Source organism: Trachurus japonicus, chromosome 12 (assembly GCF_045865225.1).
Source record: "Trachurus japonicus isolate A0001 chromosome 12, Traja_1.0".
In the NCBI taxonomy this organism is placed as follows: Eukaryota; Metazoa; Chordata; class Actinopteri; order Carangiformes; family Carangidae; genus Trachurus; species Trachurus japonicus.
Window position 1 is genome coordinate 18313886 of NC_140918.1, and position 17259 is coordinate 18331144.

Consider the following 17259-nt stretch of genomic DNA (forward strand, 5'->3'; position numbering starts at 1 on the left):
AATGGCTTTTATTATAGGGGTCGTTTTAAATTAATTTTTCTCCACATTTCTACAGTAAAATGTCGATGAAAGGTGATTTTTCTCCCCTTTACGGCAGTGAAATATAACTAAAAAGTTGATTAATCTTGTAAGTGATTTTCCTCCACATTTCTCCAGTAAAAGCACATAGGCTTTATGTATCTTTCAGGACCTTCACTTTGCTCGAGAACCGTGTTTACCGTATTTACTGTATTTATTTTAGCGCGCGCCCAACGAAAATCAAACAGCGGCTCACTTTACCACTATCTCGCAAACAGCGGCTCACTTTACCGCGGTCCTGCGTGAGTGCCCGCACCAGCTAGAGAGAGAGAGAGGGGGAGAGAGAGAGAGAGAGAGAGGTGCTGCCACAGGCTCGTGCTGGATGCGCTGGTTGATTAGTTTCGTTTTTACCCCCTTCCCCCGTCGATCTGTGGCTTTCACTACAACAAGCAGAGGAGAAAAAAAAACTAAAACGGCTCCCAATGAGGAGCCGGCTCCCGTCGTTCACTTCAAAGAGCCGGCTCTTAGAGCCGGATCGTTCGCGACCGACACATCACTAGGCTGAGTAAATAACTGACCGCGATGTAAACCTCCCCGCGCAGTTCAACTTATCAGGTTTCTAATAAAAGCCAAAGTTTATCTGCAAGGAGCCAAAGTACACTTTAACCTGGTAAATGAGGACAACTCCACGTCGGAGGTGTCAAACTGAAACATTTACCTGTGCCAAGGGCTGTAGAGGCGTACCCATCCACACTTTTACCTCACACCTGGAGTGTTCAGTGCATCTGAGCTGCTGGGTGTGACACCATCAGAGAAAACTGAAGGAAACCAAAATAAACACAGTGAAAACATGTGAACATGAGAAAATAAAACAAGCAAAAATGACCTCTGGTTACCCCGCCCCCAGGCTACAGATAAAATCCACTCACATCCAGTGATTGTAAACACAGTCTATGATTGTAAAGCATGATTATCAGTTTGAATGTGACACTGTAAAACGCATACACCAACATTTATTTCCTCTCTAACATGTAAAGCAAGGGTGTCAGATAATTATCTGTCTTACATCTTTAACGTATCCGGTACATTATACAGCCATTGGTATGACTAGATAATGATTCATCTGTTGACATCAATGGTGGTGTGTTCAGACTGAGGCAAGTCATCAGGCAACTCATACTTTATCACCTTCATTAAAAAAAAAAAGAAAGGAAAAAGCCAGGTGAGGTGACATGACATTTTGCAAATTGAAAAATGGCATGTTAATGTGCTGTTATCATTGCAAATCATTGCAAATTGCAATGTGTGATGGAGAATGAACACACCGGAACATGAAGCACACCAAAGTTTATTGAAGTTGTAGCAACGGACAAGACAACGTGAAAATAGTTTGAGATGTGACCTATTATGACAGTAAACAGTGATTATATATGATTCTATTGCGTAGGAGTAGTAGTGTACTTGGTATATTATTATCTTTTACATATAAAATAAAGTCCACAACAAAATTTAACGGTACGCAGCTTGTAAGTGATGTGTTTAAAACAGTGGTTAATCCTGAATATATATCTGAGTGAGTGAGCTCGACAAAAGACACAGGATCTCTCCGCAAACCTTAAATAAAGTCAGAATAATCCGATAACATTCAGTTTAGTGCAGAATTAAACGGTAAAAATCACAGCAATTAAAAAGAAAAACAATTTATACTTGGCAAAAATAGTTCAGTAGTACCTGCTTTTACACTGATTTTAATATAATATTCGTAGAAATCACATCACACATTCATGCCAACATATTGGAATTAGGGGAACAAACCCATTGCATCTTGAGACAAAACATCCACATCTGATAAAAAAAGAAACTTTCCCTTTATGCTGAAACTGTTGACGTCAAATACTATTTGGTTTTTATTCCACATTATATGATATAGTGTATGTGCTGTGCATCACTGTGTTTTCCACTGAAAGCTACAAGAGGGTAAGTGGCTTGAGCTTCAGATGCTTCAGGAGACTGAAACATAACAATGACATCACTGAAAATGTCTCCTCCACTGTGGAAATGACATGAAAGCAGCAGATTTGAGGCGTCAGAAATGATACTCATCACATTACGGATAAAACACTCTGCCAGCAATTTTGCAGAGTTTGACTTTGTTCATGTCCAGAAATAAGAATAATGTGACAGAGGAACAAGAGGACATTTTCTCCTGTTAGTGCCACCTCAACAGTCTTACTAGACCACTCTAAATCCTGATCACTGGCTGGCTCTCAAGACAGTCCAACAGCCTAGATCAGACTGTGAAAGAGTTAAATTATTCTGCAAAAGCCTTGTATTAAAAACTTAAAATAAAAATAAAATCAATTTAATTAAAACGATGAATTTAAGCATCATTACAACTGTCTTGAGAGGAAAATATTAGTCCCACCCCTGTAACAAAGAACATAAAAACTTCACTTCTTTCCTTCTCTTCACTCGCTTAAACCAATTGTTTAAAACACAGATTAAAAGGAGTAATTCTTGTCAACAATGAGGAACTTTTACTTTGGGGGTCAAAGTGTTACTGCAAATCCACTGAACCCTTGAGATGTTGAGTTATACTGCAAACGTGACAGTGGTCTTCTTTTCACGTCCTGTTTGGTGCTATGAGGAGAGCAGGGGCTCTCGTTCAGCAGCAGTGCTCTGAAAAAGTCAAACCAGAAATGAAACACGTTAAAGTGTTAAATGTGATCCTTTTATCAGCCGTGTTTCATTCACCTTGGCCGGATAATGTTGCAGCTCCTCACTACCACCATCCCAGTGGAAATTAGCGAGAGTGAATGAGAAAAATGATCAGTGTTCACACACTCACCTCAGGGTTCTTCTGTCGACACATCATGAACATGAAGATTCCTCCCAAAATGATGCCCAGACCAATGATCATGAATGGGATGTTGACAACTATTTTCTCCTCCACACTGATCACCTCTAGCTTCAAGACCGACTTGTCGTCAATGACAACGCTCTGAGGAAACGGTGAGAGAAAAGATAAATACATCAAATACTGACCCCCAAAATTTTTTGATTATCTATTAGAGAAAACTATGTTAGTGTCTCATTTCATGTTTGTAGCAAAGAAAGACATTACAATGTGACTTTAATTAATAACTGAGCAGCTCATCATGAAATCTGACCACAACTGAGAAACTGAATACTAAAACATCCATCTTTTTATGTATCATAAATGTATTTTAGGGTTTACGGCATTTGATTCCGTCCATCCATCCATTCCTTTCCGCTTCATCTGGGTCTGGGCAGTCGGAGCTAGGATCCCCAGACTTCCCTCTCCCCGGACACTTCCTCCAGCTCTTCCGGGGGGACCCCAAGGCGTTCCCAGGCCAGCCGAGTGACAAAGTCACTCCACGGTGTCCTGGGTCTTCCTCGGGGCCTCCTCCCGGTGGGACATGCCCGAGGGAGGCGTCCAGGGGGCATCCTATACAGATGCCCGAGCCACCTCAGCTGGCTCCTCGCGATATGGAGGAGCAGTGGCTCTACTCCGAGCTCCTCCTGGGTGACAGACCTCCACACCCTATCTCTAAGGGAGCGCCCTGCCACCCTGCGGAGGAAACTCATTTCAGTCGCTTGTATCCGGGATCCTGTTCTTTCGGTCATGACCCAGAGTTCATGACCATAGGTGAGGATGGGAACGTAGATTGACCGGTAAATTGAGAGCTTCGCCTTTTGGCTCAGCTCCTTCTTCACCACGACGGACCGATACAATGACTGCATTACTGCGGCCGCTGCACCGATCCGCCTGTCAATCTCGCGCTCCATCCTTCCCTCACTCGTGAACAAGACCCCGAGATACTTAAACCCCTCCGGCCCTTGGCTACGCCTAGAAATTCTGTCCATGAAAATAATGACAAAGGGCAGCCCTGCCGGAGTCCAACACGCACCAGGAACAGGTCTGACTTACTGCCGGCAATGCGAACCAAGCTCCTGCTCCGGTCGTACAGGGACCGTACAGCCCTCAGCAGAGGGCCTCCGACCCCACACCCCCACGAGCACCTCCCACAGGATGCCACATGGGACACGGTCGAAAGCCTTCGCCAAGTCCACAAAACACATGTGGACTGGTTGGGAAAACTCCCATGCGCCCTCGAGCACCCTGCGGAGGGTGTAGAGCTAGTCCAGCGTTCCACGGCCAGGACGAAAACCGCATTGTTCCTCCTGAATCCGAGGTTCGACTATCGGCCGAATTCTCCTCTCCAGAACCCTGGAATAGACTTTCCCCGGGAGGCTGAGGAGTGTAATCCCCCGATAGTTGGAACACACCCTCCGGTCCCCCTTTTTGAAGAGAGGGACCACCACCCCGGTCTGCCAGTCCAGAGGCACTGTCCCCGACTGCCACGCGATGCTGCAGAGGCGTGTCAGCCACGACAGCCCCGCAACATCCAGAGACTTGAGGTACTCAGGGCGGATCTCAACCCCCCCCGTTGCCTTGCCACTGAGGAGCTTCCGGACTACCTCAGTGACTTCAGCTTGAGTGATGAATGAATCAACCTCTGAATCCTCAGCCTCTGCTTCCTCGACGGAAGACGTGTCAGGGGGATTGAGGAGATCCTCGAAGTATTCCTTCCACCGCCCGACGATATCCCCAGTCGAGGTCAACAGCTCCCCTCCTCCACTGACCCGAGTTTTTGCTTCCGTGACCGCCCGAGCTGCCGTCCGCTTGGCCTGCTGGTACCGGTCGGCTGCCTCGGGAGTCCCCCGAACTAGCCAGGCTCGGTAGGACTCCTTCTTCAGCTTGACGGCATCCCTTACTTCCGGTGTCCACCATCGGGTTCCGGGATTGCCGCCGCGACCGCAGGCCTGGTTCCAGGGTGGGGCCCCAGTGACGCCGATCCGGGCGACCTGAGCTTCCTTGGTATTTCTCTCTTCATAGGGGCTTTGGAATCGCACTTAGTCTGACCCGTCACCTAGGACCTGTTTGCCTTGGGAGACCCTACCAGGGGCATTAAGCCCCCGACAACATAGCTCCTAGGATCATTCGGGTGCTCAAACCCCTCCACCACGGTAAGGTGGCGGTTCAAGGAAGGCATTTGATTCCAAAAAAATAATTCAAACCTAGAAATGATATAATAAATGATTCCCAGGCCAGATTTAACAGACATTTTCATTTAAAAAACAAAAAACAAAAAAACATTGAAGGGATATACTGAAAATATATCAAAGATACATTGAACTACAATTACATAGATGATACCAGCTTTTCAAACTAATATCTGAACCAATCAGTGACACCAAGCACCACAGTGCTGACAACAGAAATACAAACATCTTAATCTGAGCCTACTATTACTGTATAAGATGTTTCACTTTTGTGATTTTCTGTCTGCAATAATTGACACATGTGACAGATTATAATATATATGTGGCAGACAGATGGATGTGCCAAGTGTGGCAGAGGTCAATGTCACTGCCTTTGAACATGGCATAAATCTGGATTGGACTTGGACTGGTGCAGGGTGGGTGATTCTCTGCATGACCACCAGTGTTCAGTGCATGACTGAGATAACTCTGACAGGATGGTGTGTGTGTGTTTGTGTATTTGTACCTCATTTAGGTAAACCACAGGGAAGACCACTGTCCTCACGTTTCCTGTTTGACTGACAAAAAAAAAAAAATCACATTATTTCACCTGCCATCCTGTATATTAAGGTCTATTAACCTATTACTTATTTATTATTTTATTTTGAGTACTTTTTTCAGTACTTCAGTTTGTTTTGAGTATCTGACAAAGAAATTGAAAAAATAACATGAAGAGAACAAATGATTTCCTCAAACAACAATATCTTTCTCAGCATGCTGGTCGGGCATTTCGTTTTTCTTCATAAAATATGATAACGTGTACATCCGTTAAGTCTGGACTCAAGATTATCTCACTGTTTGTTCTATCAAATGCCAAGTAGCGGCATAACAAGTGAGCTAGCACTGTCCAAAAGTCCATTCTTAATGATGATGGTGGCAAAATTGCTTTTCCATTATCTTACTGGCAACCATACCCATACGAAGGTAGTCATACAGTCATTACAACTTTATTTAGAGCCAATATGTCGACATGGGGTTTCAGGAGAAAAAAAAATTACGTAAGTATGTAAATTGCTTGTTAGTGACTAGACGCTGATGAAGTCCATGAGGTAATTACCTGAAGTTGGGAATTTGCTCTACCAACACGTTGACCTGGAGCCGCTTCGCTGCTTGCAGAATGATTCCTGTTAGCTGCAAAAAACAATTAGACAATTGGTGTAAGAGGAGCTCAGCGGTGCAGTGCACCATGCTACACACTGGTATGCTCAGACCTGTTGCTCCTTGTGCATGAACGCATGTGTCTCATTATAGCAATTTCAGGACTAATACCAAGACATTACAGATTAAATTGTAGGCTTTTTTTTAGTTAATTTTGTAAAAGTATATTTTTGGGCTTTTTGCCTTTGATTGATCATAGTATAGTTGAGGGAGACAGGAAAGCTGTTTTTTTGTTTTTTTGTTTTTTGGTTATGCCCATGAGGATGTTCAGGGCATCACAACCCAGTGTTTATGACTCAGTATTAAGGACTTTGATCAGTGTCTATGATCTCATGTGATGGCACAGTGGGGATTACAGTATATGAAGGAGGAACAACAGACAAAACAGTAGCTTGTTTACCGGGTTCAAAGACTCCTTTTGAACTTATATTGCTACCACCTCACCCACAGGAGAAGAAGAAGTGAATGTGAATTTATGTGCACAGTTGCACGCTGGGTTAGGCATTTTTAATAATTTACAATAAATCCTTCCTGAAATATTTATTTAAGCTTTGATATTCCTGCAACAAAATCCATTTTACATTTTGCTTCGCTCCCAAAATTAAAGTTATGTTTACTAAAAAATACATTCCTAATTGTATTGCTGCAGATCTCTACATACTATATTGTGCCATACGAAAAAATAATCTAAATATAACCATCATAGTGGACTGCCAAAGAAAGACAATACTGTGAAGAAAGATAAACATAAGTTTGTCTTATAAATAGACTTACACTTTTTATTATTGCATAAACATTTATGTCTTTGTAGTCATTATAGTCAGTACTCAAAGTGGTGTCATATCCAGGAGTGGAGTGAATAAACTGTAACATGGGTGATGCATTATGAGCAATTTATTAGCTCTCATTTTTACAACTATTAGGAAACATCCCTTGATAGGTGAACTATTACCTATTACAGAATAATTTACAATTAATCTATTCTTGATTTCATCAGTATATCTGTCAAATATAGTTATGGATTGATTTTTCTATGTTGCCACTGACATTTATGCCACAAGGTACTTTATTTTGCAGAGTTGTAACCTCTTTTTTGGGCAGTCCGAGAATCACAATTCTTTTAATGCCATACCAGTGATAGGATATACAGCTATGGGCAGTTGACAAATATATGCTAAAAATGCTTCTTTATTCTAAAAACTACATTTTAAGATATTTTAGATTAAAACAAACAAACAAACAAACATACATACCATAGGATATTATGCCAGACTAAAGGACACAATCTTCAGTCATATCCCTCAATTCCTTGTCTCAAGGAAAGAGGCAAGTCTCACATTTTATACTTATTTTAAAAAAAAAGCTAACAAAGAAGCATTTCAGGTAATGAAATAAGGTTTAAAGAGACCTTGTAGTCTTGTGTGACATCTTTGTCCTCCAGTGTGACGGTACAGGTGTCACACCAATGGACCTTGCTATTCCCTACTAACCTGTCATTAGCACTTAGCAAGATACATTTGCATAAATTTACATAATTATGGAGTTAAACATTCACATGGGACCTCAGTAACATGACCTTGAATGGGGTCCTTCGACTAATTAAAGTTGTCAGAGGAATTGCCCAATTTAAAATATGGTGTCATACGTGAGGACATGGTTTCCAGTGAATAATGTATCACATTCCTACGCTTTAGCCAATATATGGATGAAAAAATGATTGCTATTTACTATAACTACTACTACTATTACTAAAATATACACAACATTGTGCTTTGGATATTCATTCAATACTTTTTTTTTATAAAAAAAAAACTTAAAACTTAAAAAAGTGTTATAAATGAACCATGCTTAAAACAGTCATACAAAAGGCCAGATTTGAGATATGGCAAAAAGATCTAATAGCTAAACCACTTTGGTCACAACGGGTTCATGTAAAACACAGGAATCTTTCACATTCTAAAAATAGTAATTATATTAATTTTTATCTTGTATGACAGTGAAAATGTCATGTCATGTCAACAACCCCATTTTCAGTCTGATTTTCTTTATCACAAATTTACCACAGGCAGTTACTATTATACATGATAAGAGCTGTTAGAGCTTATCTTTGGTGACAGCTCCGTACCAAGACGCCTGTTTTAATTTTTAACCACTGTTTAAAGAAGTGGATAACCACTGGCTTGCAGTTATAAAACTGAGATAGGTCACCATCTAGTGGTTAAAATTGATGTTACTGTCACTGAGCCAGTGTTTTGGAGAACATATTCATACAGTAACATGAAAAGAAAGGCTTAGAATAACATATACACAAATGATTTATTCAAGAATGTAACTGTAATAATTCCTACCGGATTGATATCAATGGTAGTCTCATGGTGTTCCTTCTTTGGCCTCATGCCAAAAACATCGTCAACAAATTTCTCATCTGCCTGGTAGAAGTGTGGTGAGGACATGATGATGGGAGCTCCTGGACACACAAACCATTCAAGTGTTAAAAGCTGAGCAGAAAAACAATCCTAAAAAAAATCAAAAACTACATTCACTCATGATGAAACGGTTTCTGCACAATATTTATGTGAAACATGTTTGGTCATTACTTTCAGATGCTTAATGCACTCCTCACCTTGTTTACAACCGCTCACACTCAACACACCGGAGCCCAGGCAGTTTCCAGCAGGGACACAGAAGCCTGCGTTTGCTGGATTCACGGTCATGTTGGCAAACACCTCACTGGGGGGAACAAAGCGATACCCTGGGATCCCTTTCACCGTCACATCCTCCTGGTACAGGGCGTAAAGAGACCTTGGAAACAGAATCAGACGCTGGTTAACCTTTGCAGGCACAAATTAATTCAGTGAAGCTGAAGTCCAACAAAAGAGGGAGGGTTTGCATTCATTTTGTGCATGAAATCTGTGATAAGATGATTTACTTAACACCTGCTTGGCACAAACAGGTTCGAGATGACATTTCACTGCCTCATAAAGCATAAACTGGTCTTTTCACAACCTCATAAAGAGTTCGTTGACATGCAAACGCTGCGCTCACAGTTATGCTGTGTGACCAGTTAAACAGAGCAGGTATTAGCTGCTTAAAGCAACACTAAACAGGCATTAAACAATCACAGTGACCTCATTCAAGACGCTAACACTGACCAGCCATGTAACCAGCCAGGCTAAATTGGTAGCTCTAATCCAATATCCAGACCTGAATAATGCGGGGGCGGGCGGCATTCTTAGCATGATTGAAGAGAAACCATTTTCTTCTTTGCCAAGTCAGGCCAGGTGTGTATTTCTCTCACATCTCACTGAACAATCAAAACAATTAATTTTCCAAAAATAATACATCCACACAATGCTTAGGGGGTTGTAGAATCAAAGCATTCATTTTACTGAAAAAACGTTCATAGTATAGAAATAATTGTTTTATAAATTTTGACGGGTCCAAAATATATAAATATTTACATCTGGTTATGTTGGCAACGTCGACATGAAATGATCTCTGCGCCAACAGCGTTAGTACGTTGATGTTACGTGGGTCGGAGCTCAGGGGGAGCCAGATCGTGATAGCTCTGTGGAGAAATGTCATTGTGCTTAATGCTAATGCTAACTAACGGTCAGCCGGTACTGTAACGTTTCCGGTGCAGGCGAGATGCTGCGGGTTTGTCGGGTTAGTGTGAAATGATTCAGATGTGTTTTCAGTCCACTGTCAACACTGGAGCTGCTGCTTGTTAAATACGGTTAGCATTAGCTTAGCTTTAGCTACTAGCCGCTCCCTATAGGCATACCTGGCAACCAGTACAATTGAAGGTTGGAGCGAGAGCGGGCGAGTGCGAGTGTGACACTTTCTGGCCAGAAGGAATTAAACTTGTAGCTAACCCCTTTAACTTAGAGTATTTAGATACACTCACCTGCATAGATCAGAGGAGAACATGTAGAGCTTCTCAGTTTTGGTGACGATGGGATGAAAAGACGCTCCATTGGTTCCATTGATCATGTTGCACTCATCAGTGGTCCACCAATTCAGTGTGCTGTATGGGTGCACAAAATTCTGCTGTTAATGTTTTTGTTTGCATCAGTGTTTCAGGTTTTTTTTTTTTTAATGACCCAGCATTCAAGCAGTTCATCATTTTTCCTTTGTAAACTTGACTAAAGGATGTTAAACCATTTTCTGAGACAACAAATATGTCTTAAATAGTGTTGGTTTGCTCTAGATCAAGACTGAGAACATTTTAGGTCAAGAGAGGCTCGGCTAAAGCCGCTGCTGATTTTCCTGAACAGTAGCCCTTTGTATGTTAAAGGAATGGTGGGGTCACTGTGCTCTGCTAAGCAAAGCTAAATTAAGCTAACCTTCTGTTGGCGGTAGATTCATATTTAACACATTACTCCATGACAGTGACACTGAACTTGGCTAGCGCTGTCAGTTAGCTAGCAAGTCATGTAGGGAAGACCGTCATTCCACCCTCCTGACAGAGATAACAGCAGAGTCTGAAACCCAGACAGTCTGAGCAAAAAAAAGAGGATCAACACTGGTGTGAGTGAGTGTGAGTGGTATTGGCTGTTTTCTGTTGCAAAGATAACAACGTGATTGAATTACTAAAACTAATGAGCCGGAATAATCCTTTCATTGATTATTAGAAGACAGTCCAAGACACAGTGTTACATCAGCTGTGATATGACTGATTTGATCTTATCATAAAATGACAAACAAAGCCCAACACAATGACTTGTTATCCATCCATTTAAATTCTATGCAATCAAAAGTTTGCACTGATTGGATTAACAGGGTGGTTTTGTGTGATTGGATTAACAGGGTGGTTTTGTGTTGCAGGTGAGTGGAGACACTGACCTTTTACCATTCCATGTATCTACTCTGGCAAAGTCCTTGTAGTTTTGCTGGCCAGTGTAGAAAACATATTCACCATCATTGGAAGCATTGGTCTGTAAGACAAAAATACATATTATATTTCAATAAAAAGCACTCATAGCCAGTCTCGTGAGGGTCTATATACAATTAAACAGAACTTCACTTTAAATTAAACTTCTTTAATTTGTGTGGTTGTAAAAAAAAAAAACAAAAAAAAAAACTGTGCAACTATGAACTAATTTATTTGTAAGCATGAATTATCCAGCCTGAATCAAGGATAAAATATCTAATTGAATTGTTAAATGAAACCTTATAGAAGAGTCCGAACACATCATCCAGGTCAGGTTTTAAAGTATGGAGGGCTTTGAGCAGAGCATCTTCATATCCCCACAGCAGCTCCCCCACTGTGCGGGTGGTGAACAGGCCTTCGTTATAGCTCTTCATGTAGGAGGAGATCAGACTGTCCAGTAAAGGCTCATCCTTGAATCTCTCCATCACCGTCTATGAGTAAAGGGGAAGGGGGAAGACAAGGGTGGGTTGTTAAAGACAAACTGTTGTGTAAAGCGCAATATTGTATAAGCTCCATACAAAATGCCAGGTAATCATTCAACGTGAGTAACATTTTACATATTCCATAGGGCAGTTCACATTATTACATCACATTACAGCAGAACATACTGTACTACAGTATCAGTCTGTGCTGCAACAGATTCTCTGCTGCTATATTTGTATCCGCTCAGACTAGGATAATTAGATCAAGTAAAATAAATAGAAAACATACTGTAGACTAAACTGCTTCATCTCTGTGTCAATTTACTTTCACTGTTCAGACCATACTGTTGCTGGCTTTGGTGGATGTCAAAATGACCATGGAACCTTTTAAGAAGGCAAAACACTAATGGCCTCCTAGTACCAGCCTACCAGTACTTGTTATTTGCTTCGAAGTGCCTCTTACAGTCACATGCAGGGCATAATAACCCGCAATGAACTCATAAATTTCCTCATTGGTTTGTTGCTACCAGGAAACAGAACCAACACCCCAGGATAAAACTGCACTGACTCATGACATGACATATGACCAGACTATACTGTGACTCATGATTTTTGGGCTCACCACAGCAGGGATGTTGACTGTCCTGATGAGGTCACTTTCTGGACCTCGAGACATGTTACGCTGGAATATGTAGGTTTTGGTGTTGACAGCTGTGATTTTGGTGCCATTATCCTGGAACTGCACTTGCTCCATAGGCCGGTACTCTCTGTGTGCAAAGATATAACAGTCAACTAGACATGACAACAATTCCTAAAAAGCCAAATACCTTTAAAGTAAAATGATCATAAAATTCTACATTCAAAATGATCCACCTTAAATTTGACATGATGCAAAGGAGAACAAGTGCGTGCAAATTTAATTTGGTACAGTTTTTTTCTATTTATTCTATTTTTGTATTTTATTTCATAACAAAGAGCTCTGTAACTTTATATGGATGTATTTAGTGTATATTTTATCTTACTTTTCTTATCTCTGTTTTATTTTTCTCTACTATGCCCTTATGTCTGACTGCGCTACTGGATACTTGAATTTCCTTTTGGATCAATAAAGTATGTCTAAGTCTAAGTTTCCTTTAAGTTCAGTCCCTTCTGTCTTGTCTGAAACCCACATCTATTTAATCAGGAAAGTGAGTACAGTGTAACACAGCATTCTATCATTAAATCTTTGATCTTTCCAGTCTGACTAAGTCAGTCAACATAAATCAGTTTAAAAAAAAACAAAAAAAAAACCCTTTATGTTAAATGTCTACCAAAACTGGGTTAAAGGGATTAACTTCTGCACGAATGAACTGGGTGAGTAAATGGGTCACAGAAGGCCATTGTAAGTCACATTAATGCTGAATTGACAGGATGACAGACAGAAATGAGGAAGGATAAATATAAATATCTCAGTGATGCAATCCTGACTTCTAACACAGCTACTGTCTTTCATTGGTGAGGCAAACAAGGTTTCAATCTAGCCAGAGACAGCGTCACACTACTATCTCTCTGTATCTCCCTCTGCAAACTGTCACTGTTACAAAAGGACAGTAAGTAAATAAGTAATGGCAAAATAAAAAACATGTGGTTTTGAAAGCACATCTTCGAATTACTCTATTTTATCAACTATTAACAGTGGCGAACTAAAAATCCAATAAATGCTTGAAAAAGAAAGCTTGGACAAAAGCATTCCAAACATTTTTTGGATGGCTATGAAGTCTTTGTGTGGTAGCTTTGATGCACTGTTGATGCACTGTGATCACACTGTTCATGTAAACCTGAATTTACTATGGTAAAGTTTGTTGCAGTATATTCTCTCAACTGGTGACATAAGGGAAGAATACCACTCAAAGACATCCAAATCTATGACTTACAGTCTTTGTAGATTAGAATTTTGTCTTGTACTTTATAATGTACTGTTTGTGCTCCACTGCACTGAGTATATTTGGGTAGTTTCTTTAGTTAATCTAATCATCTGTGTTTTGGCAACACCACCTTGAGGGATGACTTTGTTTTCCTGAAATGTCTGACTGCAAAATGTTTGCCCACAACACGGAACACAAAACCTTTGAGCTCACAACAAAAGCAGTAATTGACTGGATGTGTGTGACTTTTCTTTCTTGCTTTTTTAATAATGTGACAATTTGGCTTCTTGTGTTAACTGTCAGTTCGTATTTAGGAGAAAGGACTTTGGGGACAACAGTTTTCGTTTCTCATTCCCTTCTCTAGGAATGACTGGCTTGTCTTCTTATTGTGATGTCTCCTCTGGAATAGAAAATGAAAATGAAAGCTTTTGTCCTACTCTATATTACCTGTATGTGTACGGCCCGATCTCCACCACAGCAGGCCGTTCTCCATCCAGCACCTCTTCAGGATTGGTCAGATTAAAGAAGTAAAACTGCATGTAGATAGGCGCTGGTGGATTCTCCCAGGCCTCAAATGAATCTGTGCCATTCTTCAGAACTACCTCCTGTGGGGGACAAAGATCAGTGGGTTGTCTGTCTCGTAACGTAGACAAAAATGTGACTTCAGACAATTTATCTTCTGCTGACTAAGGTGTCCTAACATTATGACATTCACCACTGCTGTATGCATCTGCAGCTACTGTAGTGGTGAGTTCTGTCACATGATACACGTTAATGTCACATATTGTGTTGTACACCACATAAGGTGAGGTTACCACAATGTGGGAAGTGAAATTAAAATAACAGGAAAAAACTGCAGTAAACATCCAGTTGCTGCTGCTTTGAATATAAGAACAAAGACATGTGATTTTTTTTTTTTAACAATATTAAGTCCCTCTTTCCTGTATTTATAAGCATTACATAAGCATTAATGTAACTTTAACTTTCTTCTATGTCCTCCATAGGTTGAAAGTGGTAACTTACAAAGGCAGTGAATGAAAATAAAATGAAACAAAAATAAACTGCAATTGTTGTAAAAAACATTTAAAATGTCCTCATGACTGCTGCATCAAACTATATTCGTGTTAGAAACAGTATATTCGCTAACGTTGGCAATGTTTGCATATGCTTGTACATGCTAAAAAGGCGGTTATGGTTAATATACCAAACAATAACCCTGTGACAGCAGAATACATACTGTAACAGTTAGCGCATTGACCAGACTAACAGGTTGTCTATGGCAGTATTGACATCAGCTGCCACCCTATAAGTACATTCTAAATGTGAGTCACCTGTAAAACATTCAAAGTCTGAGGTAAGGAGCTAAAATAAAATAAAAATAAATATAAAGAAAGAAGGGTGAACCCCCAGAGGCGAAGTGAAAACACAGCTTCGGGGGCAAATCAAGCTAAGCTAACATTAGCAGTAACCAAAACGTCCAAAGTTACGTAGCTGGCTGTCGGACTGTCGGCCGTTAACGCATTTAAACGTTAGCTGGGATAAAGATGCTTACCTTTTTAACTAGTGACTCCAGTAAATGTGGAAACACGCCAGACAAGACCATAGAAATGCCTGTAATCAAAAACAGCAAAGAAAAAACTCCTACGCTGTAAATGCAACAATATTTCGGAGGCATGATGAGACAGCAGGATGGTCGTCGCTAACAGCTACGGATCCACCTCCTGGTCACGCTTTCACTGACATTAGCAACAGACAGTGACACAGTGTGATGATGTGTGCTGTGTTTATTTTGATTTCCCAGGAACTTGCTCGACAGTGGCAAAGATGCTCTACATCCGGAATGAAACACTACTACAAACCCACTTCCGGTTTCGTCTAGGTCGTAGGCTCTTTAGAGCATGAAGCCGTGACGATTACACCCCAACAATGTCTTTACAATACCACACGTAGGTTATTTATAATCCTCAAAGGTGACAGTTACTTAAACACCATTTTCTGACGCACAAAATTATTATTTTCGTCATCATCACGATCAGGTTGTTAAAGTCAATATGCGGGGCAGTAACTATCTTGCATATAAACACTCTTCGTTTTCAATCACATGATAGAACGTCTCTGATTAATCAACCCCAGTCAGAAGGTTTTTGTGCACCATTTCATACATACCGTAAACTAAAACTATTAACATAGACAACAATACTGTAGTAGACTCAGACAACCAGCTTTAAATCTATTTGTTGATATGAGTGAACTTTTAAAACCAAAAAATGGCACGAGAGAGAGAGAGAGAGAGAAGAAATACAACCCGGTTTTGAGAGAAAAATGTAAGTTTTGATATTGCTGTAGAATGGATGGGTTGTGGTCAATCTATCTGAATGAAACACCTTAATATGAAAAACATTAAGATGTTTAAAAAAAAAAAAAAAAACTAAAACAAATAAACAACAATTAAATTTACATTAGAACATTGAGTATAGGCCCCAGTCATCAAAACACATCAAAACTCACTTATAGGCTACTTTTACATAATATGGTTATCAAAGAGACAAAAAAAAGAGAAGAAGCAGATAATGCTGCTATTTCATTTTGGCTTGGGGTCAAGGGTCCGACCAGGACCTGACCAGCAAAGTGTGATCAGAGGGCCACCAAAGGTCCAATGTACATTTTGTCACAGCTGCTTTGACTAACTGCAAATTTTTATTTTTATTTTTTTTTACATGCAACCCTTTATAAGAACATTTAGACACAGTTCCAGGTGGATCCTGCATTATTACCTGTTGTGTATGTCATGTACAAGCCCCAACAACGGTGTTTAACTAAATTACTACTTGGTTCAGGGTGTCATCTGTAAGTCCAGAGCTCAGTTTTGTGCCTGTCCTTTCATTGCTCACCTGAGTAAATGCAGTTATGCACACACATGTAGGCCACAGGTTCATTCCTTCTTTACATTTACAGTGTTGAGTAGGCTACCACTGAACACAGCACTGCATTACCCATGCTTTAGCCTGACAAACCAACTTATTTCTACCAATCATTCATGTAACTTCAGTGTGCATGCAGATATGATCTACAAGAATATGTAGAACTTCCACATATTTTGTTCAGTAACCACTGATATAATAAGTGTTTCCGCATAACTAAATCTATGGATAAAAAGAACAAGTTTTACATTATGTTCTTAGTCATTTTTCATTCAGTGCAGTAAATAACCGACATTCACCAGTAGATGTCACTCTCTAAATATTTTCTGAGACTCCATACCACTGCCCACATTCTTTGCCACTCTATAAACTGGAGTCACAGTACTTGTTGAGTCATAATTTCATATAAAAGGAGCCACGCCTTATCTAACCTGACCCTCCTATGAGCAGTCATCTATGTAGCTGTGTCACACTGTCTCCCTTTCTCTCTCGTTTTCCTTTCTTTTACAGAAATCCCCAAATTGCTGAATATAGCTAAGCTCTTACTCATCAAGTAGATAGATATTATAAGATCTGCTTAACCACAATGAACTTTACATGAATGATGTATGATGATCAGAGCGAAAAGAGGTCAATTTGTTCAAGACACAGGTTGTATACGTATATATACAGAAAAAAAAATCTGCTTTGAATGAATAGTTTTGATTTATGACACACAGATACTGAGGGAGGCTTGGTTACATTATCTCATCTTACCCAAATGGCATCAGCATGAC

At 40.3% G+C, this 17259-nt stretch overlaps 1 protein-coding gene across 1 annotated transcript; it reads right to left on the bottom strand.

The window, feature by feature from the left end:
- Positions 1-1350: 1350 nt before the first annotated feature.
- scarb2c (scavenger receptor class B, member 2c) lies at positions 1351-15297 on the bottom strand. Its single transcript, XM_085793695.1, has 12 exons — positions 15115-15297; positions 14010-14167; positions 12281-12425; positions 11476-11667; positions 11149-11240; positions 10211-10330; positions 8927-9105; positions 8652-8770; positions 6203-6276; positions 5612-5663; positions 2867-3019; positions 1351-2697 (listed from the first exon to the last, which is right to left on the bottom strand). The coding sequence occupies exons 1-12, from the start codon at positions 15235-15237 to the stop codon at positions 2659-2661; spliced, it is 1446 nt and encodes a 481-aa protein (XP_085649821.1). The 5' UTR covers positions 15238-15297; the 3' UTR covers positions 1351-2658.
- Between the last annotated feature and the right edge of the window lie 1962 nt (positions 15298-17259).